Raw genomic sequence first — 24,844 nt, 5'->3', positions numbered from 1 at the left:
CTTGTCACACATTTGCGGGAAGTGGACTCCTGCTTCCTCCCATCTCTTTTTAGGAGATTACATGTGGTTAAGACATAATATAAAACTGGCTGGAGCACTTTATGCAGCCTAGCCTCTGTTTGCCAGAAGCTGAGAATGGGCGACAGGGGATGGATCACTGAATGATTCCCTGTTCTGTTCATTCTCTCGGGGGCACCTGGCATTGGCCACCGTCAGAAGACCGGATACTGGGCTAGATGGACCCTTGGTCTGACCCAGTCTGGCTGTTCTTTTATAAAACACAATCTATTATGGAGCTATAAGTGTAGAGGCATCGGGAGTAACTCCACAGTTAGGGCTGTGCTGTGATTTCATAGAATCATAGAATCATAGAATATCAGGGTTGGAAGGGACCCCTGAAGGTCATCTAGTCCAACCCCCTGCTCGAAGCAGGACCAATTCCCAGTTAAATCATCCCAGCCAGGGCTTTGTCAAGCCTGACCTTAAAAACTTCCAAGGAAGGAGATTCCACCACCTCCCTAGGCAACGCATTCCAGTGTTTCACCACCCTCTTAGTGAAAAAGTTTTTCCTAATATCCAATCTAAACCTCCCCCACTGCAACTTGAGGCCATTACTCCTCGTTCTGTCATCTGCTACCATTGAGAACAGTCTAGAGCCATCCTCTTTGGAACCCCCTTTCAGGTAGTTGAAAGCAGCTATCAAATCCCCCCTCATTCTTCTCTTCTGCAGGCTAAACAATCCCAGCTCCCTCAGCCTCTCCTCATAAGTCATGTGTTCTAGACCCCTAATCATTTTTGTTGCCCTTCGCTGGACTCTCTCCAGTTTATCCACATCCTTCTTGTAGTGTGGGGCCCAAAACTGGACACAGTACTCCAGATGAGGCCTCACCAATGTCGAATAGAGGGGGACGATCACGTCCCTCGATCTGCTCGCTATGCCCCTACTTATACATCCCAAAATGCCATTGGCCTTCTTGGCAACAAGGGCACACTGCTGACTCATATCCAGCTTCTCGTCCACTGTCACCCCTAGGTCCTTTTCCGCAGAACTGCTGCCTAGCCATTCGGTCCCTAGTCTGTAGCGGTGCATTGGATTCTTCCGTCCTAAGTGCAGGACCCTGCACTTATCCTTATTGAACCTCATCAGATTTCTTTTGGCCCAATCCTCCAATTTGTCTAGGTCCCTCTGTATCCTATCCCTCCCCTCCAGCGTATCTACCACTCCTCCCAGTTTAGTATCGTCCGCAAATTTGCTGAGAGTGCAATCCACACCATCCTCCAGATCATTTATGAAGATATTGAACAAAACCGGCCCCAGGACTGACCCCTGGGGCACTCCACTTGACACCGGCTGCCAACTAGACATGGAGCCATTGATCACTACCCGTTGAGCCCGACAATCTAGCCAGCTTTCTACCCACCCTATAGTGCATTCATCCAGCCCATACTTCCTTAACTTGCTGACAAGAATACTGTGGGAGACCGTGTCAAAAGCTTTGCTAAAGTCAAGAAACAATACATCCACTGCTTTCCCTTCAGGCAGGACTAAAATATATCAAGGACTCTTATTATCTGGTCAGCTCTGGCATGGAAGGTGGCAGCTCTTAAAGTCAACAGCAATCCTCTGACATGGGCTTGGGGAGACCACACCCCAGTGAAACCTCAAGGCAAATTAGGGAGGCAGCTGGCAATTATTCAGCCAGGAATTTGGAAAAGACCTTAGGTTTAAAGCCCATGGGAGCTTGTTAGCTGCAGCTGGTCAGGGTCAGATGACAAGCGCTCAGATTTAATATAAAAAACAAATGCCAGAGGCAGGATGTGGCAGTGGATGATGCACTGGACTGGAACCCAGGAGATCTATTCTTGATTCCTTGGCTGGCGAAGACATTTAATCTCTCTCTCTCCCTCCATCCTCCATCTGTTTCCTTCTTCCCATCCTCTGCCAGCCTTGCCTGTTTATAATGTAATCTCTTCAGGACAGGACTGTCTCTTAGGAGCACCCAGCACAATGGGGCCCTGAACGTGGGGGCAGTTGCTAGATACTACTGTAATAATCCAACCCTTCTTTGAAGTTCGACTGACTTATCAGGTGTTACCTTTTTCTTAGTCTCCATTTGTGTACTGGCTGGATTTGGCAGGGACTCACAGAGAAAATACCACGATCGCTTGGGAATGCAGGGACTCTCAGTTTGCACTGCTGGCAGGGGGCTGTCTGTTCAGTGCATGAAGACCCGGCTGTGACGTCCCAAGAGTGAAATGCAACATAACCACCCCTGTAAAGTCTTGTCTGTGCGTTCGCTGTGGCTGGAACCAGGCAGTGCTGGGAAATCTTGTAGGATTTGCAGCTCTGTTTCCAGAGCAAACTGCTTCAGATAAGAAGCATCCTAACTTTCAGCTGTTGGCCATCTCTGAGGTCACCCAGCCACTAGTTACACCTGCTTTGCACAGTTATCGAAGGTTGCGTGCTCCAGCTGTCTGTACAGAGCTGGCCGCTCGAGGCACAATGAATCTGGCTTGCAGGGAGCTGCTCCATGCTTTCTTGATGATTCTGATTCAGATGGGGCCTGAGCTGCAAACGTGTGTTAGGACTTCACACACCCCAACGTACAGGGGGGTGCTCGGAGCAGGGCTGTTAGTTTCAAACATCAGAGAGATAGTAGCTCTGAAAGTGGATTCACCTGTAAACCCACCTTGCTTGCCACCAGTGAGTTTTCCTTCTGAGCCCAGGACCTGGCCAGATGCCTGTAGATTTCAATTTGAGTTTCAAATTCAGACAGAGCCTGGAGCCAGGCGAGTCCTGTCTGCTTACAGGCTTCATTGCAAATGTTAATTTTTCTACCCAGCTCTGCTGCTGATACCCTGTGGGAACCCCTCCAAGAAAAAACAAAAACCCCCACTGGGCCAAATTCAACCCGGGTGTAAGTGGGCACAGCTGTGGAGTCGAGGGCGTTCCACCAGGACTGTGGTTGTCTGACTTTACTGAAATGACGGTGCCGGATCCTCAGTGGGTATCAATCATGGATCTACACTGTAGAGATATTCTTCTGCTCCAGGTGTGACGCCTCCCCTGGAATCTGTGCTGGTTGCGATCCAATCGACCCAGGATCATCCCAGCACAGCAGGAGGCCAGCCTGTTGTTTCCACAAGCAGAGGGTAGTAACTACACTGCGAGGACAGCCTAAATCCTTGGCTTGCCAGATTAGGTGAAAATTTGCCTTTGGGGAGAATCTCTGGCCGCTGCCGGGAGACCAGAAAACCAGATGTGCTGGTGGGCGTAATCTAGGGGGGAATTACTCTGCATGTGCCTGGCATGTGGCAGTGGGGCTGATTGCTTGTTCAGAGGGGCCCCCTGGGACTCCCACCAGCACGGAGGGGAGACCTGAGTTGAATAGCTTCCAAGACAAGGCCAGAAAATACCGCTCGGCTCAGCCCCTCTTATGTCCCCTTGCCCACAGAATTACACCTTAAGGGGTAACGCCTGATCCCATCCCCCAGCGACAAACACAACAGTGCCCGTGTTTGTCCAGTGCACAGGGCAGAGGCAAGATGTGCCGAGATAGACACACCCCATGCTTTGTGAAGCTTGGTGCTGCTGAGTTCCCAGTGTGAACAGTGGGTTTGGAGGAAGAGAAGGGTTGAGCTGAGGTATAGATGGGAAGGGGCAGCTACAATCTTGCAGACCCACTGGCCATTCCCCCTCCTTCAGCAGCCAGCTGGGCACTAGCGCCAGGGCTTGCTCCTGAATCCTTCTCGGTGCCCAAGGTGTTCCAGGATAGCCACAACAGTGATGATTGGATCAGCTCCCTTGAGAGTCTGTTCCTCTGTGCAGTCATGGTAGTGCTTAAGGGCTACTCCTCTAATGCCTGGCCTACGCTCTCCTTCCCAGAGCTTCCAGACCTTGCTCTTTGTCTGACCGTCTCCTGAGATGCTCAATAAACCCCTGCCATCGTGTCCTCCCTGGGTCGTCCCTTTTCCAGGCCCTAGGAATCTGCTACTTCCCGCACTGAACACCTGTGCAAATCAGGAGTGACCCCTTGCAGGGTTTAGCTGGCAGACGTGAGGTCAGACAGTTAGAGAAGAGCCATGAGAATGGATTAAAGGATTAGAAAACCTGCCTTATGGTGATAGGCTCAAGGAGCTTGGTCTGTTTAGCTTAGTAAAGGGAAGATGAAGGGGTGATGTGATCACAGTCCAGAAGTACCTGCATGGGGAACAAATACTTAGTCCTCAATCTAGCCAACAAAGGGCTCAATCTAGCCAACAAAGGACCCAGTGGCTGGATGTTGAAGCCAGACATGCTCAGGCTGTGAATAAGACATACATTTTTAACAGGGAGGGTAATTAACTATTGGACCAATTTCCCCAACACCGGCAATTTTAAAGTCAAGATGGGATGTTTTAACCTTTCTAAAAAGAGACGCTCTGGTTCAAACAGGAGTTGTTCTGTGGACAGCCTGTGGCCTGTTGTTATGCGGGAGGTCAGACTAGCTGATCTCAGGGGTCCCCTTGGAATGTATGAAAAGCCCCCCAAAAATTCAACAGAAATGGGGGGAACAAAATAATTTTCATCAAAACACATGGCGCAAAAATATCACCTCCCAGCCAGCAATAGGATGGGAACAGACACAGTGGGACCAGTCGGGGTCACTTCAGAGCCAGCTCCTTGTACCAAGTATTCCTGTGCGAAGGACAGCAGCCACCGGCAGCGTCTGGATTGTGAAGTAACTGCCTCCTGAGGTGATCAGCGCTTGTGCCGGGGCTGCAGTGGGGAGAGGTGCCTTCCCTCGGCTCCATCCCCAGCCCCAGAGCTGCTGTGGTGGGGAGAGACACTCTCCCTCAGCCCAGGTGTTGCTGCTGGAAGAGAGGGCTGGGGAGAGTCCTCTCTCCCCGCTGCAGCCCCGGGGCAGCTTGCACCCCAAACTCCGCATTCCTGGCTCCACCCCGGAGCCTGCACCCCGAGCTGGAGCCCTCAAACCACCCCCTGCATCCCAACCCTCTGTCCCAATCCTGAGCCCCCTCCCACACCCCAAACCTCTTATCTCCAGTGTGATGCTCTGTACCTTGGAGGAACACCCTACACCCCCATGTTCATCTTTATAAAATGATTGTGTGGTACCCAGTGCAAAGATTGTCATGGTGCGTGTCTTCAGAAGGTTCATGATGCCCTGAGCATGGCTGTTATAGTGATGTCATAGTCATGTCATAGTGAGGTTATAGGTTATAATTTCATGTATATAGTCATGAGGCTTAAAAAGGATCTTCGTGGCTTAAAGCAAGCCCAGGCAAAAACTCTCCAAGAACAATGGACGCTGGCCTAGGAAGCAACAAAAGAATCTGTTGGACCCTCGAGGGCGTCATTCCCTTCCTTTGGGCAGTTTGGGACTGCAGTGAGGTAATGCTCACCTGACTCTGAAGGCGGGGGGGGGGGGGGAAAGCCAAGAAGAAAGAAAGGACATGATAAAAGGGAGAGCCATTTTGCCATGCTCTCTCTCTTCCACCAACATTTACAGACACCACCACCACCAAGTGACTGAAGAGCTGATCAAAGGGGAGAGTCTGGCCGAAGAGCAGCCAGCCTGTGGTGAGAAGCATCTGAGTTTCTAAGGACATTGACACTGTTAAGATCAGCTTAGAATGCATTTTGCTTTTATTTCATTTGACCAAATATTACTTGTTATGCTTTGACTTATAATCACTTAAATCTACCTTTTATAGTTAATAAATCTGTTTGTTTATTCTACCTGAAGCAGTGCGTTTGGTTTGCAGTGTGTCAGAGACTCCCCTTGGGATAACAAGCCTGGTACATACCAATTTCTTTGTTGAATTGACGAATTTATATAAGCTTGCAGCATCCAGCCGGCATAACTGGACCCTGCAAGGTGGAGGTTCCTAGAGTTGTGTCTGGGACCGGAGATATTGGCTAGTGTCATTCGGTTGATTAATCCAAGGAGCAGCTGACATGTCAGAGGCTGTGCATGAATGGCCCAGGAGTGGGGTTCTCATGGCAGAGCAGGGTCAGGCTGGCTCCCAGAGTCAAGGATTGGAGAGGCCTAGCAGATCACCAGTCTGGATAACACCAAAGGGGAACATCACAGTGGGGCAGCGAGCAGGGTGTATGTGCGGCTTGTTACTCCAAGTGAAGTTCACACTTTAAGCACTGATATTTGTGATTTTAAACGAGGCTTACATGCAGTGGCTACGAATAGTCAGGAGGAGGTCACAGCTTTGTTATTTTCTGTTTGCTTATTTTGGGAAGGGGAAGTAAGAACAGAAAAACAGGAAAATGAGTGAAAGCAGTGAAGGAGTTACGAAGTTGGAGTTTTTTAGGCTTCAGTCTGCAGAAATGGAGGGGGAGCAGCAGAGATTACTACAACTGAAAGAACTGGAGATAAAAGAAAAAGAGAAAGAGGCAGCCAGGAAGGAAGCTGCACACAGAAGGGCCATGGAAGAAAAAGAGAAAGAGAGGGAAGAAAGAGAGCGAAAACACCAACTGGACCTGCTAGAGAAGCAGAACCAGAGGCCCCCGACCGCAACGACTCCCATCACTCCAAAAATCCACAAATGGGAACACTTATGTCCTCCATACAGTGAGGAGGAGGATATTGCTGAATATCTGACTGTCTTTGACAGGCAAAGTGTGATACATGAAATCCCTGCTGATAAGAGAGTTCCTACCCTGACTGCGAAATTAACTGGTAAAGTTGGAAATGTATTCACTGGAATGCCCATTGAAGATGCTTTTTCAGCTGATGCCTTCGAACATAAGCAGGTGTCTATCGAGGGCAGGCCCCAGAAAGAGGGTTTAAAGCTGTGGGGAGGGAGGATCCCATTTTGCCCCTGGGAAGAGAGAAGGGGGCTGGGAGCCTAAACATTCTCTTACCCAAAAACATTCCTCTAACCCTCATCCCAAATCTCCTGTAAAAGGAGAAGAGCCCCAAAGGTGCTATCAATGTAATTCCACTCATCCCCTGAGGAATACATGCCCTGGGCTAGGAGGAAGCAGGCAACCAATAGCTCATGTTAGTTCTGCTGTCCTCAATACAGAACACCCCGCCCCCCGCCCCCCGGCAATTGGAACCTATCATACTGGTTTCCTGAGGTTAGCCTCTGCAGAACCAGATATGGAGCATGTTAAGGCTGTACAAATTCATGGCAGGGAATACTTGGGGCAGAGGGATACAGGGGCCCAGATCTCTCTGGTTAAGCAGAGTGTGGTCCCAAAGGCCAGTATGTTGCCTGCCCAAATGGCAGAGATTGTGGGGGTGGGCGAAAGCAGATTCCTCATACCACTAGCTAAAATCCATGTGGTGTGGGAAAGTTTGGAAAGTGTTTTGAGTGTGGGGTAATGGAACACCTCCTAGTTGACCTGCTCCTTGGTAATGATTTCTTCCGTGTAGCTCAGGTTAAAGTATTTGCCTGCAGCAGGAGGGAGTTTTATGCTGGGACCCCCAAGGGAAAGGGTAAGGTCTCAGGAACTGCTAAGAGAATGGGAGAGAGACTCCTTGATTCTTCTGCAGCTGGGGGAAGCAGTGTGTGGGGGGGTGGAGACCAACTCCTACACTGCAGCTGGAGGCAACACCCCACCCCAGAGCCCGCACCCCCAGCTGGAGCCCTCACCCCCGTGCACCCAAACCCTCTGCCCTTCTTCCCAGAGGTTAGGGGTCCAGTACGGGAGTGGGTGGGTGAGGTTCTGTAGCCTGCGATGTGCAGGAGGTCACACCAGATGATCACGATGGTCCCTTCCGGCCTTAAAGTCTCTGAGTGCTGCAGAAGCTCAGACTGAAGGCTGGACGAGACAAGCTGACTGTCTCGGAGCTGATCACTGGGCACAGCTCTGAACCGACAGGCCCGCGTCAGGGTAACCCCGCCTGTCTCTTTACGTGACACTCCAGGAGAGCTGCTCGGATCCGCAGAGCCGGTGATTCCCACCACAGCGTCACTAGCGGAGCGGCTGTGGCCAGGGGTTGCCCACATGCAAGTGCTGCCGCAGAGCACTAGGAAGCCAGACTGGCTGTGCAGCCCCCCTTGCCCCGGTAGAGGATGAGTTGCCAACTTGGTAATATTTAAAAACCGGACAATTCTGAACCTCCCCAGAACCTGCCCGGCCCTGCCTCTTCCCCCCGAGGCCCTGCCCCGCCTCTTCCCCCCGAGGCTCCACCCCGTCTTCTCCTCCTGCCCCCCATCCCTCGCAGGAGGGCCTCGGCTGCTTTGCTGCAGCTGGGAGGTGCAGCCGCCCGATGCAGGTAGGAGGCGGCCCCAGCTGAGTGGGGGCTGGCGCGGGTGATGACCCAGCACCTCCACCTGCCCCACCCACAGTAACTGGACTTTGGGTGTTCGGTCAGTGGAGCTGACCGGACGCTGTCAGGTCCCCTTTTTGAATGGACTTTCCAGTCGAAAACCAGGCACCTGGCCACCCTGGGTAGAGATGGCTCAAGAGCAGCCAGCCGTCAGACCTCCTCGAGAGGTACAAGACCCGCAACAGCTGGTGGGACAGAGAAACTCGTCATCCATTGCCCGAGCGACGTGCTCCTGGTATGTTTGCAGAATCCAGGTACAGCCCGATGGGGCTAGGGGGCTAGCAATAGATAGAATTGTCCTAAGTAATGGGCCCCTGTTGGGATCAGGGTCCTGTTGTGCTTGGTGCTGGACAGACACTTGGGTAGACAAGGCCCCTGCCCTGAGATGTGTCCAGTCTCAGTCCAACTAAATTCCACTCAACGAGGTAAAGTTGCAGTAGCATCCTTAGGTTTTAGCAAGTCTTTGATCACTTCCTAGTTGGCACTAACTTTGGCAACCTCAAGGGAGTGGGAGGTCTCCCAGCCCTGGGCGAGTGGTGCCATGGACTAGTGGAATGAGCACAGGGGCTAGGAGCCAGGAGTTCTTGAGCTCATGTATCCATCTGGCCACTGATTCCCTCTGGAGACTTGGAGACTTAATCCCTGGGCCCGTTTTCCCTTGCATAAAAATGGTGTTGATAATGCAGCCCAATCTCTGCAGTCCCTGTCGTGAGGCTGTGCTTGGTGTTTGCAAAGGGCTAGCAAATGACTAAGTACTGGGGCTCGGGGGAGACGGTGTGACCTAGTGGGCTCCTGGATTAGGATTTGGAGACCTGGGTTTCAATCCCAGCTGTATCACTGGCCTGCTGGGTGACTTTGGGCAAGTCACTGCACCTTCCCGTGCCTCAGTTTCCCCATCTGTACAATGGGGTCATGCTAATGACCTCCTTTGTACAGAGCTTGGAGATCTACTGATGCAAGCGCCATATAAGAGCTAGGTATGATTATGATGACCACACTCATGGTGCGTTAGAGACACTTGAATAGACCTAGCCTCTACTACATTTAAGGATGAAAGGTGCGATGTAACGAGAGGGGCTCCCCAGTCTGTTTGTGGTATCCACTTGTGGTCTCTTGTCAGATATGTGGAGTGTAAGCTCCTGGGGGCAGGGCCTGTCTTTTTGTCCGGTGTTTGTACAGTGCCGAGCGCAACAGGCTCTTGGGCCATGACTGGTGCTCCTAGGCACTATGGTAACACAAAGAAATAACGATTTGCAATAACTGCGGAAGGACATTCTGCGTCTCTGGACAGCAGTAAACAAAGGGCTTTTTGTCGGGATTTCCCGAGCACAGGTCTTTGTCAGTTTCTCTGTCTCTCTCCCCTCTGTTTTATCTGCGCTCCAGCCGGCCCCATGTTATTTTCGCCCTCTCGAAGGCATGCAATGTATTTGTTGCCAGGACCTTGCTGCATCCCTGCCTCATGTCTCAAGGCCAGGCGCTTTTGTTCCCTGCTCCCTCTCAAAGGCAGAGGCTCGTGCTGTGCCTGGCCCCGGGGGCATGGCTGGTGGTCTCCTGGCAGAGCCGGTCTGGCAGGTCCGGGGCTTGAAAACGTTGCGGTGTGAGATGCGCACGGTGTGAGATGCACTGCTGAGCAGTCGCCCCCCTGGGGGCCTAGCTCTGGGAGTTAGCGCTGGGCTAGGCGCTGTGACCAGCTCCATGGCCATATGGCCAAGTGCCAGCGCTGACGTGCTTTGGCTTGGACCGAGTCACGGCTGGCCCTGTGCGGACGGGAAAAGAGGGATCACTGAGCTCCTTCTCCTCCCTATGTCCACACAGGAGGCAGCTGCCAGTTGAAGGGGGGACGGCTGACTCAGTCCTGCCAGCTCGGGTGGTGGGGGTCTGAGCAAGGCAGGAACGGTGGCCATACCCCCCAATCCCACCCAGGCTCCAGATGTCAACAGGAGGGGAGTGGCTGTAAATGCCCTGGCCAGTTCACTGCCCCCACCCCAGGGTGCTTCACAGATAGGCCTAGCTCCTCCCTCTGCTCCGCTGAGCACAAGGGTTGCTGTCCCATCCTCCACCCCAGGGCTGCAGAGGCCCCGGGGCCAGAGTTTGCCCAGCTGCCCAGTGGGGTTCACACCCAGGGATGTTGCAGGGCCTCCCCACTGTCTGGTTTTCACCGTGTTCGGCATTTCCCAAGCGTTGCTAGGAGGCAGCCCCGCTAACCTTTGTTCAAAGGTTTTAACAGAGACGGGAGGGGTGTGGCAGGGGAGGGGAAGAGGGCCGAGTTGGCTCTTCTGCTCCTGCCTTGCAATGCGCTGAGGTGCCCCTGGAGAGACCGCCCAGCTCCCTCCCTAACCCGTTGGTTGTTTCCTTCCAAAATCCCAGCCGCAGAGCTGCCCCGGCTCTGGGCCCGCGGCTGGCCACGTTTCCCGATGCTGCTGGGTGATGACAATCTGACCGCTGCACTGGGCCAGCTGTCGGCATATTCACGGCTCTCACCCTCCTTCTCTTTTTCATTCTTTTCTTTCTCTCCCTCTCTCCTTTTCCCTCCCGCTTTTCTTTGGCTCTCTCGTTTCCCCGGTGATTCGGACACTGGGTCTGCCCCACAAAACAGGTCTGATCCACCCCCACTGATGCTAGTGGAAGCTGGCTGGGTCCCACGCAATGAGCCTTTACGGCCAGCCCCCAGGCTCCCATGCTTTCACCTCGCTCTGGGGCCAGCGGGTTTTCCTCCACACGTGTTCATTCTTAGCATTGCAGAGGAGCTGGATGAGGACAGCTGAGGGCGAGCAAGCAGAGAGGAGAGGAGAATTCTGTTCCTAACAGGTCTTTGTCCCCCCCCAGGTCCAGGCGGCAGGAGGAGGGGAGTGGGGCGCTGTGGCCGGCTGGGGTCCATCGCGGCTCTGAAGTACGCAGTGGTCGGACTCTACCTACTCGTGTTCCTGATCCTCGTCGGCGTCTTCATCCTGGCAGGTAAAGGCGCCTCCAATCTGCCTCCCTCTCCGGGGAGGAGCGGAAAGGGGTGGGGAAGGCCACATTCGTACCAGAGCCTCCGCAGCCGTCTCTGGGCTGCCACCTCTTTCAGCCAGGCGGGGCCGAAAATGCTCATGGCATCGCATGAGCTGCTTAAGGTGGTTTCTAAAAGCCAGGCTCCAGCTCCAGCAGGGATCAATGCAGGGAAGTTTTCCGGCAGTGCTATCCGGGGGAGGGAGGGGCGGGAAACGCGGGTCAGACTGGATGACCACAGTGGTCCCTTCTGGCTTTGAAATCTAGGACTCACCAAGACCCAAATGCCCAGCTGTGGTCGCCCTCTCTGTCTCACTTTTTCACTAAGTCGTCCCTCAGGGCAGCTGTCAGCCTGCAGCCCTGGGCACTGCCTTTAGTGACCACGCGTAGGACCAGTCAAGTGATGGACTACCGAGGGTGAGGGGCTATTCCTGGCCCTGCCACTGACTTGCTGCATCATCTTGAGCAAGTCATGTTACAAAAAAATATCTCCCCGGGCTTCAGTTTTCCCATCTTCCTAGGAAGGGGATAACAATTGTACCTCCCTCCCATGGCGGTTGTGAGGCTTGATCAGTTAATGCTTGTCAAGTGCTTTGAGATCTTCAGGCACTAGAGAAAGGCAAAACATAACGAGTGGGCCAGAGCCTCCTCTGCTTTTCCGCGGCCGCGTTCTTCCTCCTTCCGTCGCTGAGCCTCAGAGATCTCCCTCGGAAAGCCGTTAATTCCCCCAGCATGTTTCCAGGATTATCTGTTTACTCCACCGCCCGGCACCTTGGGTGTATCCGTACCCCATGCTCAACCAGGCGCAGCGTGAGTAATTCTTGGCTCCAGAGGGCCGTGTTGCATCAGGCCAAGGCATACCAAGTGGAGGATTAATGAGTAGCCTTGACCTGCCCCGGTCCCAAGCTGATGTGTTGGTTTTGTGGGCTGGGCTGTTTCCACCCGAATGTTTTGCAAAGCCACTTCCACTGCAATCGTTCCCAGCTGCCCCAAGGCCAAATTGCAATGCAGCACTTGGCGGTCTGGGCCTTTGATTTCACTCTGACCCTTGGAAGAAACAACCCATCCACTTCTTGTTTAGTTTGAGAGGCCTCCCACGGAGAGCAGCATGGGCCTCCCAAACCCGACACCATGGAAATCAAGTCCTGACTCCACACAACTCTGGAGAAACGCCATCGTTCTGGGCCTGGCTGGGTTGCTCAGAAGGTTTGTACAGCCCCTAGCAGAGTGGGGCACCATTCTTGGTTGGCCCTTACACACCACCATAATAAACGTGATTATTAATGATCACAAAGATCTCTGTGTGCATTTCAGCCGCATCTCCCAAGACTCGGACCCACAGGGCTACCTGGGATCTTGATCAATTGCACAAGTAGGCAGGACTCCAGTGCACCAGATTCCCACAGGCCTGATAGTCCTTGTCAGCCTGGGACGTGAGAGGCTGATCCTAAGAACTCCCCCTGCCTGGGTCATCAGCATGGCTTGAATCCCTTGCCATCAGCACCGCAATCCTGACCTTTATCACTTGAGCTACAGGAGGAGCTCCATCAGCCGGTGGCAGTAGGCTTTTACCCCCCAGCAGCCTAGCAACTGTGCCAGTGAGTTTCCCGAGAGCACTCCTGAACTCGGATCTCCCACGAGGCATCGTGAGACGTCCACATACTTCTTGGAGGAAAGCGAGCGGGCGATAGTTGCAGTGGGGAAAGAAACCTCACACAGCTGGGGTGCAGTACTGGATCTGGGTTGAGTTCTTACTGCTAGAACGAGCTCGGGCCAGGGGGGAAGAATCAGGCTAGCAACTGTGAGCCCCAGATACCCTGCCCTGGACTAAGAGGCAGGCGCGGTGGAAACTCCCTAAAAGTGGGGGGCACCGGTGCCAGAACTGTGGCCCTGCCCCCCAGGCCACCCCTTCCCCCGGAGGCTCTGCTCCCGTGCCACCCCTTGTCCCTAGGCCCCGCCCGCACCACGCCCCTTCCCCCGAGCCCTTGCCCTCACGCCGCCCCTTCCCCCAATGCCCAGCCCCTGCGCCGCCCCTTCCCCCAAGACCCTGCCCCCCATTCACTCCTCTCCATCCCCGAATCCATGGAGACTTAGAACACAGAAGGACCTCCCAGAACTTTGCAGCAACAAGGGACATAGAACCCAGCTCCTCCTGTTTCAAAACCCCTGGGCTCTTCAGCCAAAGGAGAATCTCCACTGGGAGTTCATAGTATAGGGTCACTGAGACACATGTCAGCACCGGTCTCATTCAATCCAGCAGAGGGTGTTGTTAACGCATACACCGCAGCCTGTTCACTACAGCATTTACTATGGGTGCGCAGTAGCATTGGGTACTTAAATGGAAGCAGAGCTCGAACTTGGTCCCTTCGACAGTTTACAAAAGAATCCAACCAGTGTCTTCCTTCCGTCCTCCGTTCACACTCACCTCCCCACCCCGACCGGAGCATGAATTAAGAGACCATTTGGGCTGTGACACCCAGACTGGTTTGCAAGCACGTATAGATCACCTACAGGATCCATGCAGCACCCGTCCATCTTCCAAAAAAACCCTCTGCTTTCTCAGTATTGACAGTCTTCTTCCCGGAGAGCAAGGCGGGCTGGAAGCAGGCCATCTGCCTGCTGTCAAAGCACAGGATGCGCGGAGCTCTGGGGTGGGGAAGGGAACGCTTGGAAGGCAGGGTGGGCCTCATGTCAGTTGTCTGTATGTTTTTATTCTCTCCCCTGCTGGGAGTAATTTAAAATGTGCAGGCAGATCATGTGAATGGAGGCAACCCGGAGCCCGGCCCCCCATCACACATACACACAAACATCCCTATGGAGCTTCCCCGATGCCAGGTGCCAATGGAAACACCGACCCGCTCTTCCGCAGAGGTAGGGCAACCGCATCGGCTGATCCCTTTCCCTGGTCTTGCTCCTTTGCAGTTTGTGAAAGGGTTTAACCCACGGGACTCGAGCCAAATCTCCAAAGTCAACACGCTGCCAACAGTCGCTCTCCTGGTAGGGTTGCCAACTTTCTAATTGCACAAAACTGAACACCCTAGCCCCGTCCCTTCCCCAAGGTCCTGTCCCCTTCCTCGTCCCTTCCCTGAGGCCCTACTCCCTGGCTCACTACATTCCGGGCAGCGGGTCGTGGTGCGGGAGGGGGTGAGGGCTCTGGGCTGGGGGTGCAGGTTCTGGGGTAGGGCCAGAGATGAGGGATTCAGGGTGTGTGGGGGTGACTCTGGGCTGGGGCAGGAGGTTGGGGTGCAGGGGGGTGCGGGCTCTGGGCTGGGGGTGCAGGTTCTGGGGTAGGGCCGGAGATGAGGGATTCAGGGTGTGGGGGGGACTCTGGGCTGGGGCAGGAGGTTGGGGTGCAGGGGGGTGTGGGCTCTGGGGTGGGGCCAAGGAATATTGTTATTGAACCAAAGGTCCTGACCCTTTTCGTGTCAGGAGTTGTGCAGGGATGAGGGAACTGGCCCCCTTATTCCAGGTGTATTTACAATTGTCAGCCCCACAGCAGCTCCATTAGACAAGCAGTCACAGGAAATCTGTAGTGTAGCCAACTTTGTCACAGGGTGTGCCTGCCCGGCAGTGTCCTGCAGTGCCCCAAGCTGAGTTAGCGTGGTGCTGCGGGTACTCCCTGCCTCAGTTTCCCTCCTCAGGAAGCCAGTAGCTCCATTCAGGCACCCTTGATTCAAGGTTACCCTCCTTGGAGCTTGTTTGTCGGAAAATCTCATGCAAGAGTACCAAACGAAAAGTCCCAAATAAACGAAAGGTGCTTCAGGGTTTCCAGGTTCCTCTGAAGCCTACGCACAAAGCTGCGTTCCCCCTCAGGGTTATCTCTCAGTCTTCAGTGGGCATCTGCCCTGCTATGGGGGATGAGGGAGCATTTAAGCGGGCCTCCTTCTCCCAGCTTATCATCATCTCTGCAAGGCTCTTGGCCCCAGGCCCTTGAAGAAACAGTAACAGGGTTTCCTCCCCAACCCTTCTTGTTCCTGGGACCCTGTCCTCTCTCCCAGTATCTCCCAGGTCCTTATATCTATAATCAGAGCTTTCAACCCTTAAAGAGCCATGCCAGGTGGCAGGGTGGACTGGCCAGTAGGCAGTACTGCCCTTAAGGGGGCGGACTACCCCACCATAAACTCTCACAATTCTATCACGATCTCTAGCATTTTTTTCTAAAACTCCAGCTCCTGGAGTCAGGTGATTACGTTAGACTCTCAGCCCTCACGTGAAAAAAAAAAGTAAGGGTCTAACCCTTGTGGTGGCAGAGGAGAGCTTGAAATTGTGATCGCCAAAGGTTCCGAAACCAGGAGCCAAATAGAAAGGATTCCATGTTGGTTTATTTTATAATCTCTTGATTTTTAACCCAAGCTCATGATTTTGGGGGACCCAACGTATGAGTTTTGAATGTTTGGAATTGGTCAGACTGAATCTGTACTCTAAATTAATTAAGACACCTAATTAAGACCTTTAATCTCAGGCACTCAAAGTGCTCTACAAACAGATTAATTCATCCTTGGTGAACTGGGGATCACAAGAGGGTAAGACCTCCATTTTAAAGATGGCCTCTAATGTTGGCTGCAGCTGTTTACTGAAGTCACTTATCCACAAGCGCTTGGCTTTCAAAATTGCTGAGTACTCACCCACTTCCATTGAATTCATTGGGGAGTGCTCAGTATAATACATTGGCAAAGTATGTGTTCTGTTCCTTCATAAGGGCTAGTTTACATGGAGGATAAAAGCCAACTACTGCTAATAGCAAAGGGAGTTACTCCTTTAGCTCAAGTGGTAGAGACCTGTGATTTGGTATGGAAAGTCCTGAGTTCAAACACAGCCGGGGAAGGTTACTTCAGCAGCTCTAAAAATCTGCCCTCCTCCCTCTGTTTGAAGTTGAGCTTCCAAAATCACAGGCTGTCTTTGAACATTTGGCCCCAGCCACGCAGCAAAACAAAATGCAGGAGTCCTGGCTTCCAACCCCTGAGTCCATGCGAGAATCTAGAATAATAAAAATATAAGCCATGTGGGGCAGGGGTTGGCTGTAGCAGCCCTCCATGCAGAGAGCCCTGCCCCCTTCAGTGTGTGCTAGTACCTAGGTCCATGCTGGCAGATCCCATTGTTGGATGGGGGCCTGTGGGTGAAATTCACCCCTATGGACAAGGCCCAGCACAAAGCCCTTAAAATAGGACATGTCCTGGGCCTCTTGTGCTGGCTCACGGCGTAGGGTGAATTTCACTCATCGTGAGCACAAACAAGCAGCAGAAGTCCAAAGGAACTGAAGCCAGATTGCTAAAGAAGTGAAAAAGGAGAGTTACAGACACACAGCAAGCAGATGGAGGAGAAAAGAGAAATAGAGGTAAATGATGCTGAAACAGAAAAAAATTTAGTGTTTTATATGCCACGCAACTGCCATGTTCTATGGAATCAGTCCATCTTCAACAAGAGGCATTTATTAACTTAATGAAAACACCTACAAACTACAGGCCAAAACAAACAAGCTTCTACACAGCTTGAGTTCCCGGCTTCTGTCCCTTGTTTACCAGGGACCATACCCTGCCAGGAACGCTGTACAACCCTGTGATGGGGTGTTCACCCAACACCAGCCCCCAAAAGCTGAAGGAAGCTGCGAAAGGGTTGGGTTAGTGAGATAGGCCACACATGAGGGCTTAGGCTGGAGAAGCAACCCCTGATTGGAAGATGGAGCTCAGCTGAGCAGGTGTAGGCCGGGCTAGGATAAAGCCAGGAAGCTGGCCGCAGACATGGCTGTAGTGAGGAAGTCTGCAGCCACCCTTTGTGCATTAGACAGGGAAGGAGGGACCCCAGGGAAAGAATAGGACCCTGGGAGCCCAGCCCTGAGGGAAGGGCATAACCTGAAGCGGGGAGAGAAAAAGCCTGTGAGAGGTGGAATAGGAAGCAGCTCAGGAAGAGAGGAGCAAGGTTAGGGACTGACCAAATCTTGGCTGTATGTTGTAGGGTCCTTGGGCTGGAACCTGGAGTAGTGGGTGTACCTGGGTTCCCCTGAGCCACTGATGGGGTGGCATTGCCTGGACAAAGGGTCCAGGGAGACTCTGTACCCCAGAAGGGGAAGCCCCATAGTGACCTGGCTGGAGGGCTGAATTTTGCCCCAGGTCAGGCTGGCAGAGACTCTGGGTTTTTTTCACCTTCCTCTGTAGTGTGGAGCATGGGTCACTTGCTGGTTTGAACTTGAGTAAATGGGGGATTCTCTGTAATTTGAAGTATTTAGATCAAGATTTAAGAATTGCAGTAACTCAGCCTGAGGTTGTGGGCCTGTTACAGGAGTGGGTGGGTGAGGGTCTGTGGCCTGCAGTGTGCAGGAGGTCAGACTATGTGATCATAATGGTCCCGTCTGTCATGAAAGCTTATTAGGGACCCTGGAGATCACTAAGACTGGGTGGGGTTGGAGTGAGTCGATAGCAAAAGAAAAATCCTATGCCAGAGGAAACCATTTGGCTTTAGAGAAAAAGCTGCAAAAATCCATCCAGAAACATCACTTTTTGAGTAGATAAATGGTGGAGGTCTGAAAACATGAAAGGATGGCATGTGGGGCTAGCAGTTTGGTCCTACACAGGTTGGTGAAGAGTTAATATCCCAGTGCCTTAAAGGGGAGGACATTTGCCTGTTAAAGACATTCTCCTTCAGATGGGACCACGGTCCCTCCCTTCTGCCTATCTTTGGCCCTGGCATCATAGGGCTATTGTTTAAGCTCAGCGTCCTGGCCAACGCTGGGTTTGAATGCCCCCAGCTGACCGGGAACCTGATTCAAAGCTCATTGATCTTAATTCCAAAGAGCTTAAGATCAAGCCCCTGTTGCCAAGTGCACTATGGGTGTTCCCCATAGCCAAGGGAAGTGGATGGCATGGTGGGTGGCTAATAGAACCATTCACCATGAGTTCACATCCTGCCCAGCTTGCTGGTGATCAAAAAGCGTTACCCGTCTGATAGGCACTTGGTGGATTTGGCTCAGTTCCCCCAGGGACCAGGTATCCACATTGCAAAAACCAGCATCATAGTTCGAACGATCCTAGATGTTCCTTCTTGCAGTGGGTACGGTCTCAGCAGAGAGGCTGAGGACTGAACAGACAATGGAGCCTGAACTCCATTTGTGTGTCCCTGGGTTCAGATTGCAGCAGGGATGGATTCTTCACGCAGAGATGAGATCCTGCAATAATGCATCCTGTAACTGGACCTTTCTGACTCACCCCTGTAAACCTCTCCCCAGTCCTTCCGGCCCCGTTCCTTGCCCAGTGCAACCTTGTTGTTCCGGTGGCAATGCTCCAGCCTCTCTTGTTTGTCCTCGAGCAGCTGCGTCCACTCGCTGTGTCTCCCAGCTTGCCAGGAAAGCAACAGGGACTTCCATCTCTAAGGGCTTTGGGCATTTTGCTGCTGCTTCTTATGAGCTTAAAAACGCTGAGATCTTTCTCCCTCCCCATGACCCGTTTCCCGAGATCGGCATTTTCGAATTGTAGGATTTTATTTCCTCCTGCCGCTGAAGACCCCAGGAGCCTGGCCCGGCCCGGAGCACTCAGCTGGCCTTCTCTGAGGTTCCTGCACTGCCAGCATCCTTGTGAAAAATGTTCTGGTACCACGTGAATGTAAAAGTCATACGCAGGCCCCTAGTTCCCGGCCAAGTGCCCAGCTTGTGCTAGAGGAAGCAAGGCCTGAGGTCAGCAAGTCAGGGACTCACTGAAGGGGAGAAGTTTCTGTTTCTACATGAAGAGCTCAATCCTCTGCTCCGCCCAGTCCCACTGAGAGCAGCCGAGATAAGGAGGCTGCAGAGACGCTTCAGAGCTACTGCAGGGGAGCAGATGTGTGAAGCTCTTGCAGAGCCAGCCAGGAGTGAGGAAGAAAGAGATGATTGGCTGGATGGGCTGTCTGTCACCCAGAGAGACAGGGGAAGGGCTTCTCTTCCCCGCAAAGGGTTCTGGGTAGGGAAGCCCTCTATAAAACTCCCTGGCTTCTGGCTGGGAGTCAGGCTTATGGGAGGAAGTTTTGCCTGGAAGATTTGGTGTCAGTTATGTTATGGAAGGTATTTCTTGTTGGGTTTCTTTAGCTTAAAATAGCCGTGGTATTATTATTTATTATTATTTAAATCTCTCTCAGTGGATCTGGGTACTTTATTGGGCAGCCCCCTAGAGACCACCAGCCATCTCTCGAGGCACTGCTGGCTTGCAATATGCTGTGGTCTCTCCCCCTTGCACCCATGGCCTTTACTCCCCAGCATGACTCCTTTGTGCCAGGGGTGGGAGAGGGTGGCAGAAGGCAGATACATTGGCTTTATGCCAACTGGGGATCTTCAGCTGGTTGTTCACACCAGCCATGTGGCCCCTTTGCCCCACATTGTAGTGGGGCTCAGTTCTGAATTAAGTGGGTGGTGTGAAGTCGTGGATTGCCAGTCGTGAAGACTGCAGCCCTCTAGGCAGAGAACAGCTCCAGCATAGGCAGTGATGAGGATAACCTCCCTTGCAGTTTCGTTTCCAGGTCATCTGTTCAAATCTGGCACAGCTCTAGTCTTACCCAGCAGTCATCACCATCTGATGGCTTGTTGCTGACTCAGGTGGTGGGTCTCAGCCCAGTTCCTAGTGCAGAAATAACATCCCAGTAAACCTTTCTATCAGCCCCAGCAGAGATTGTGTGGGCATCAGAGCTGGCTGGGGATTTTCCATCGGAATGATCTTCCAACACAAAATGCCCTTTATGCAAAATCGGAATTTTCCATGGGGAAATTTCAATTTGCCCCCCAACAATTGATTAATTTCCATTGGGAGAAGCTAAATGACAGCACCGCAGCTACACGGCTGGAAGGGTCTCATCAATCTCACTTTAAAGGGAGAAAAGTAAATTGATGAGACCCTTCCAAGCAAGCAGCTAGCGAGCCAAAAAATCCCATTTTGGTTCTCCCAAGACAGGATTTTTTGGAATTTCTGTACCATGAAAAAGTGAGGTTTTAACTTTTCATCCTGGGTCAGGACAAAAAACATCATGTTGATTCTTCCCGGGGTGGAAATTCCGTTTTCCAGCCAGCTCGACTCCCCAGTCCCCCCAGAGGTGGCTGCAGGTCAGAAAGCAGACACATTTCCTGGGGGAATGTTGTTAGGAAGATGATATGGCCCACGCCCTAGGCTGTAGCTCTTGTGGGGATAAATGACTCTAGTCTCCTAGACTGCCTGGCTGGAGCCTGTCATACATTCTAAAGCCATGAAGACCATTGTGACCATCCTGGCTGACCGCCTGACGAGCACAGGCCAAAGAAGCTCGGAGTGATTCCGCCATGAAGTGTAACAGCTTATGATTGTGCTACAGCATTCTGCAGGCACTAAAGTTTGTGCCCGGAGAAGTTGATCCTTAGTAATCGTGACATTTTGGGTATCACCCAGGCCAGTTAAGGGGGTTCCATTATCACCTGCCCTGGATCCTTGGGTGCCTTAATGCTGGGCTGCTGTATCTTAGAGCCCTGACCTCGGTAGCAAGCCCACAAACACATCTCACGCTGGCTTCCATCAGGCTAATTAGTCCTTGCAGCGTGACCCCCCCCACCCCCCCAAGCAGCCCTTCTGGTCCCCCAGTCCATCCATCCCAAATTCTTAGCTACCAGGCACTCGGACTTTACCCCTCTCATTCATCACCCCCCACAGGTGTGAAACCAGCCCCCAGAACACCAGCTTTTGATGGCACAGACACTCCCTGCAGTGTGCTTGGAGTAAAAATAAATAGAAAGTTTATTTATTAGAAAAATCACAGATTCAGAGATAAAATAGTAAGGAAAAGCAAACACAAGTGACAGCAAATAAACAGGAAGATGCAACCACAGGCTTTACACTTGCAGACCAGAGAAATTTCCCTTTCTAGTACAAGTTTCCTGTTGCCTTTGAACAGCTTCCCAGCGTGTTTCACCGACAGCACCCGTCAAGTCCCTCACTTTCCGGATGAGGGGCCTCATTTTCAAGCCTTATTTTTAAAAGGCTTTCTCCCTGCCCCCTTTCCCCCCCCCCTCCTTTTTTTTTCTCCTGGCATGGTGACTCATGGTTTTTAAAAATAATCTGATTTTTAAAAAAGGCTCCAGAGGCAATCCTCGCAATTATGGGCCGGTGAGCCTAACTTCAGTAGCAGGCAAATTGGTTGAAACTATAGTAAAGAACAGAATTTTCCAATGCATAGATCCACACAGTATGTTGGGGACTAGTCAACATGGCTTTTGAGAAAGGAAATCACACCTCACCAATCTATTAGAATTCTTTGAGGGGGTCAACAAACGTGTGGACAAGGGGGATTCAGTGAATATAGTGTACTTGGACTTTCAGAAAGTTTTTGACAAGGTCCCTCACCAAAGGCTGTTAAGCAAAGTAAGCTGTCATGGGATAAGGGGGAAGGTCCTCTCATGGATTAGTAATTGGTTAAAAGACAGGAAACAAAGGGTAAGAATAAATTGTCAGTTTTCAAAAGGGAGAGATGTAAATAGTGGTGTCCCCCAGAGGTCTGTACTGGGACCAGTTCAACATATTCATAAATGATCTGGAAAAAGGGGTAAACCGTGAGGTGGCAGAGGATACAAAATTCTTAAGATAGTTAAGTCCAAAGCAGACCGTGAAGAGCTACAAAGAGATCTCACAAAACTGGGTGACTGGGCAACAAAATGGCAGATGAAATTAATTGTTTCTAAATGCAAAGTAATGCACATTGGAAAACATAGACTCGTGGATAGTTCTCTGAAAATATCTGCAAAATGTGCAGTAGCAGTGAAAAAAGCGAACAGAATGTGAGGAACCATGGAGAAAGGGATAGATAAGGAGACAGAAAATATCATAATGTCACGATATAAATCCCTGGTATGTATAAATCCATGGTATGCTTGCAGTTTTGGTTGCCCTATCTGAAAAAATAAATATTCGAATTGGGAAAAATTTCAGAGAAGAACATCAAAAATGATGAGAGGTATGGAACATTGATCTTTAAATATTCATGGTAAATAGGCCCAATGGCCTGTGATGGGGTGTTAGATGGGGTGGGAACTGAGTTACTACAGAGAATTCTTTCCTGGGTATCTGGCTGGTGAGTCTTGCCCATATGCTCAGGGTTCAGCTGATTGCCATATTTGGGGTCGGGAAGGAATTTTCCTCCAGGGCAGATTGGAAGAGGCCTGGGGTTTTTCACCTTCCTCTGCAGCATGGGGCACGGGTCACTTGCTGGAGGATTCTCTGCACCTTGAAGTCTTTAAACCATCATTTGAGGACTTGAATAACTCAGACATAGGTGAGAGGTTTATCGCAGGAGTGGGTGGGTGAGATTCTGTGGCCTGCATTGTGCAGGAGGTCAGACTAGATGATCATAATGGTCCCTTCTGACCTTAATATCTATAAATCTGTGAATCTAACACTTTCTATATGAGGGGAGATTAATAAGACTGGTACTGTTCATCTTAGAAAAGAGACACCTAAGAGGGGATAAGATAGAGGTCTGTAAAATCATGACTGTGGAGAAAGTGAATAAGGAAGTGTTATTTACCCCTTCACATAACACAAGAACCAGGGGTCACCCAGTGAAATTAATGGGCAGCAGGTTTAAACTAACATAAGGAAGTGTTTGTTCACAGAACACACAGTCAACCTGTGAAACTTGTCACCAGAAGATGTTGTGAAGGCCAAAACTACAACTGTGTTCAAAAAAGGTTTCAGAGTAACAGTCGTGTTAGTCTGTATTCGCAAAAAGAAAAGGAGTACTTGTGGCACCTTAGAGACTAACCAATTTATTTGAGCATGAGCTTTCGTGAGCTACAGCTCACTTCATCAGATGCATACCGTGGAAACTGCAGCAGACTTTATATATACACAGAGAATATGAAACAATACCTCCTCCCACCCCACTGTCCTGCGGGTAATAGCTTATCTAAAGTAATCTTCAGGTTAGGCCATTTCCAGCACAAATCCAGGTTTTCTCACCCTCCACCCCCCCACACAAATTCACTCTCCTGCTGGTGATAGCCCATCCAAAGTGACAACTCTTTACACAATGTGCATGATAATGAAGTTAGGCCATTTCCTGCACAAATCCAGGTTCTCTCACTCCCTCACCCCCCTCCAAAAACCCACCCCCATACACACACAAACTCACTCTCCTGCTGGTAATAGCTCATCCAAACTGACCACTCTCCAAGTTTAAATCCAAGTTAAACCAGAACATCTGGGGGGGAGGGTAGGAAAAAACAAGAGGAAATAGGCTACCTTGCATAATGACTTAGCCACTCCCAGTCTCTATTTAAGCCTAAATTATAGTATCCAATTTGCAAATGAATTCCAATTCAGCAGTTTCTCGCTGGAGTCTGGATTTGAAGTTTTTTTGTTTTAAGATAGCGACCTTCATGTCTGTGATTGCGTGACCAGAGAGATTGAAGTGTTCTCCGACTGGTTTATGAATGTTATAATTCTTGACATCTGATTTGTGTCCATTTATTCTTTTACGTAGAGACTGTCCAGTTTGACCAATGTACATGGCAGAGGGGCATTGCTGGCACATGATGGCATAAATCACATTGATGGATGTGCAGGTGAACGAGCCTCTGATAGTGTGGCTGATGTTATTAGGCCCTGTGATGGTGTCCCCTGAATAGATATGTGGGCACAATTGGCAACGGGCTTTGTTGCAAGGATAAGATCCTGGGTTAGTGGTTCTGTTGTGTGGTATGTGGTTGTTGGTGAGTATTTGCTTCAGGTTGCGGGGCTGTCTGTAGGCAAGGACTGGCCTGTCTCCCAAGATTTGTGAGAGTGTTGGGTCATCCTTTAGGATAGGTTGTAGATCCTTAATAATGTTCAAAAAAGTATCAGATAAGTTCATGGTGGACAGGTCCATCCATGGCTATTAACCGAGATACTCAGGGACACAACCCCATGCTCTGGGTGTCCCTAGCCTCTGACTGCCAAAAGCTGGGAATGAATGGCAGGCAATGGATCACTTGATGATTCCCTGTTCTGTTCATTCCCTCTGAAGCACCTGCCACAGGCCACTGCAGGAAGACAGGACACTGGGCTACATGGACCATTGGTCTGACCCAGTCTGGCCGTTCTTATTTTCTTATGCTCACGATTATTTAGGGTGGGGGAAATTCCCTCTTGAGTTGGTGGCCAGAATGTCTCAGTGTTTTTCCATTAACTCTAACGGCCCATCGTTTGATGCTAGGTGTTTGGACCTAGTCTTGCCTGGCTAGGGGGAAAGCAGTCCAGGAGAGCTGGCTGTATTTTAAAGAATCCTTATTGAGGTTACAGGGCCCAAACCATCCTGATGTGTAGAAAGAATAGTAAATATGGCAGGCGACCAGCTTGGCTTAACAGTGAAATCCTTGCTGATCTTAAATACAAAAAAGAAGCTTACAAGAAGTGGAAGATTGGACAAATGACCAGGGAGGAGTATAAAAATATTGCTCGGGCATGCAGGAGTGAAATCAGGAAGGCCAAATCACACCTGGAGTTGCAGCTAGCAAGAGATGTTAAGAGTAACAAGAAGGGTTTCTTCAGGTATGTTAGCAACAAGAAGAAAGCCAAGGAAAGTGTGGGCCCCTTACTGAATGAGGG

The 24,844-nt window shown here is 51.2% G+C and overlaps 1 protein-coding gene across 1 annotated transcript in view; it reads left to right on the top strand.

Annotated features, from left to right (window-relative positions):
* Positions 1 to 24,844, top strand: part of SCARA5 (scavenger receptor class A member 5) — a 136,300-nt gene that overhangs the window by 16,793 nt on the left and 94,663 nt on the right. Inside the window, exon 3 of the mRNA XM_077811450.1 lies at positions 11,124 to 11,252. Within this exon, the coding sequence (XP_077667576.1) occupies positions 11,124 to 11,252 (129 nt within the window). The remainder of the gene's footprint in view (positions 1 to 11,123; positions 11,253 to 24,844) is intronic.

This window comes from Eretmochelys imbricata, chromosome 3 (assembly GCF_965152235.1).
Source record: "Eretmochelys imbricata isolate rEreImb1 chromosome 3, rEreImb1.hap1, whole genome shotgun sequence".
Classification (NCBI taxonomy): domain Eukaryota; kingdom Metazoa; phylum Chordata; order Testudines; family Cheloniidae; genus Eretmochelys; species Eretmochelys imbricata.
This window is presented reverse-complemented; position numbering and strand designations above follow the sequence as displayed.